Consider the following 3195-nt stretch of genomic DNA (forward strand, 5'->3'; position numbering starts at 1 on the left):
GGCACTGCCATGCTGACAAAATTATATATGTTATCGGGGCTATTCGTCATTATATCAGACTTATCAGAATGACGTAATAATTCCTGTTATCGGCCCGATAATTATCGGCCCGATAGTTATCGAGCACCCCTAAGTTTTATGTGCATCACTCAGCAATTTAAACGTGCATGCTTAATTTAATTAGGGCAAGCCACATGTCACAAGTCCCGCGTAAATATTGCACACGTGTGCTTCGTGATGCTAAAAAGATATACTATCGTTTGGGCCTAGTTGGTTGTGTGTCCGCCCTTGCATGTAATTACAGTGCTGCAAAATTGCACATCACGCTATTAGTCTTTTTTGGTGAAGGGAAGCCTCAGTTTCGACCGCTTCTGTCTCTCCGCCATTACGTCTTCTTTGTTGTTGAACGTGCTGCTGACTGACAAGCGTGACATGCATCAACGAGGTAAAGATTTGGCGTAATGAAAAGAATTGATAAGGGAATCATTAAGCATAAACGCTAATGATGTCGTTGAATTGAACTAGTTGGAACAGGTTCTTAACAGGAACCTGTTCTCGATTCCCATCCCTATCTTTGACTGATCTATTCTTGCTTTTTGTCTTCATCAAAGAGGCGTGTCCTGAAGTATGGATGCTATTCCCCAGAATGCAATGCGCCATGACATTGTTGCCTGTTCTCTATGGAGCACAATAGTAGTAGTAGTAGTAGTAGTAGTGACTATAACTCAGTTCCACCACAAACTCGTGCACTGTCAAAACTAATTAGACCTGAACAGCTTTGTATGTAGACTAATATAAAAAGTTATTTGATGTATTCATATATATATTTACACAATTTTATTTATCATCATTGTTGTTGATGGTGGTTCATTCCCACCTCTGAAAGGTCACACTGTGTAATCAGGTTTGTGTGACAATGCTATTTGTAAGGTTGAGTCATCAACACAAGGCTAAGTTTTTATTTTCTGACCGTCATCAAGCCATCAAATACTGATAACACGCTTCTAATTTAAGTTTTTTGGTAGGTGAGCTGTATTACATTTGGTTTAACTCAGTACGCCTATGCTACAGAGCAGGCCTGGACTACAGTGTGGTGAAAAAAAAAATGACTCTTCTGCAAAACTGTTATATTTTTTATTTAAACAATTCAGTCTTATTATTTAGCAGATCCTAATTATGTGGTTTTTTTCATTTTCTTTATTTATTTTCTTTATTTTTCCAACGTTTACTTCCTTTTTTCCTCTATGACATTACTCTGGTATTGTTCTGTGATTGAATTCATTTGTTTTTCACATATCTATTTTTGTACAGTATTGATATTGAAATGTTTGTAATGATTTGATAAATCTTTAGTTGTACTATTATATTGCTCGTAATAAAGTTTATTTAAAAAAAACTTGTGTTTTTGCGTTTGGACGGGCAGAGTAAACATCAAACCTAACTAAGGTTTAAGCAACGTCAGCCAAGTGGTTGCATAACTAACCACAGCTATGCAACGCTGGTGGTCAAAGAGTAAACCACATAACTAAAAGCATGAGCAACGGACTCGCCCCTTAATGCACTCTCGTAAACTGAGCATGAGCAAATGCAACCTAATAGTGTGCCTTCTCGGAACCATCACACATTTGGCTTGGTATCTGGCTACTCAATCCCAGCCAAGCATCCTGGCTGTTTTCTACCTCCTCCGCTGGCCATGCTTTGTAAACAAAGATAATCAGATCAGAGATGAATAACGAGGAAACATTTGCACACAGACACACGGAGTCTATACTACTCCAAACTAACTATAATTGGCGAAAACGTTATTAACAACGTGAAATAAAGAGCTGCTCTTTATGTAATTCCGTGTTGACAACTCTATCACAACGTTGAATCCGCCACTGTCACTTGGCCTTGTTTATTTCAATTTACGACACAGTTAGCCCGAGAAGCTAATGTTACCAGGAGAGATAACGACGTAACACTGACACTGGAGGCTACTGTTAACGTTACAAAGCAATAACAAAAACGCTGTGGTTTAACTTCACTTTGTCGTTAGCTAACGTTACGTTGTACCGTTAGCTTACGTAAACGGCAGCAAAATACTGGATAACAATTTACGCTGGAATAACGTTGGGCCCAGCTTCAATAACTGCACTTGCTATTTACTACTAATTATACTTGTTAATTACTTTAAAATGGCAATTAACCCAAATAAAACGACAACACAGTGTTAACCTAACTAACCAATGAGCTTGCTAAGCAACTCTGCGGATACTTTGAACCCTAAAACTAAGTGGCTATACAGTTAGGCTAAAGTTAGCTAGCCACCAAGTTAGCTTTGGTAACGTTAAGCTGAACATTTTACCTTTTGAGAATGCTGCTGGAGGACATTCTGCTCCACGGTCATGGCGGGTTCAAAGATAAATGTGGTTCGAGTCAAACCAGGAGTAGCAAAACGTACAGGATACTTTTTACTTAAGCGAATAAAAACGCAATGCTACGAAGTCCCCTCCTTAATCAGTGACATTACGGGCGCCATGGCAGAGTTACTAGCGCAGGCATGAAAACATTGCTCTGCCCTGCCTGAGTTCCGGGATCGATTATTCACCCCTGTCTGAAATGCACTTACGTCATGAATTAGATTTTTGGAAATCATGGATAAAAGTAAACATGCATACTGTATACTGTTATACTGATATACTGTAAATGATCCTTATCATGCTTTCATATAACTGTAACGTTAAACCTTGTTGCTGTTGTTGCACAAACGGTGAACTGGAATGACTGATTGTACACTGTTTGTACACTGCAAACTTTGAATAAAGTTACAAAAAAAAGCTAAAAAAAAATGGATAAAAGTAAACAAATAAATGTTGACCTTGGTCTGATATTTGTGATTTTATTGTTGACCACACCCTCCCTAGGTCTGCGTTATGTTGTGGACATGTGTTGTTTGATCTTCAAGAATATACCACAACTAATGCCGCATTCGTTAAGGAAATCCAGGCCGGTGTTATGTCCCTACTGGTTTCCAATTTAACTGGTTTCCTTACCGAACAGCTGCAGATGTGCTTCGCCTCTGTAAGTGAGCACTATGTACCAGCGATATTAAAAAAAAGAAAGGAAAGACAATATGATATACACAAATTTGCGTCAAGTTGGACTCGATTTCATGTCAACGTCACTTTTTAAACATGACAGGCTTTGTCATAG

The 3195-nt window shown here is 38.5% G+C and overlaps 1 protein-coding gene across 10 annotated transcripts in view; it reads right to left on the reverse strand.

Annotated features, from left to right (window-relative positions):
- usp25 (ubiquitin specific peptidase 25) overlaps nt 1-2569 on the reverse strand; it is a 256799-nt gene extending 254230 nt beyond the window's left edge. For all 10 annotated transcript variants that reach the window (XR_007450541.1, XR_007450543.1, XR_007450542.1 and 7 more), the window contains exon 1: nt 2348-2569. Coding sequence is in view for 7 of the 10 variants with exons in the window: in XM_049591477.1 (XP_049447434.1) it covers nt 2348-2389 (42 nt within the window). In the remaining 3 variants the exon portion in view is untranslated. The remainder of the gene's footprint in view (nt 1-2347) is intronic.
- Between the last annotated feature and the right edge of the window lie 626 nt (nt 2570-3195).

Source organism: Epinephelus fuscoguttatus, linkage group LG12 (genome assembly GCF_011397635.1).
Source record: "Epinephelus fuscoguttatus linkage group LG12, E.fuscoguttatus.final_Chr_v1".
Taxonomy (NCBI): Eukaryota; Metazoa; Chordata; class Actinopteri; order Perciformes; family Serranidae; genus Epinephelus; species Epinephelus fuscoguttatus.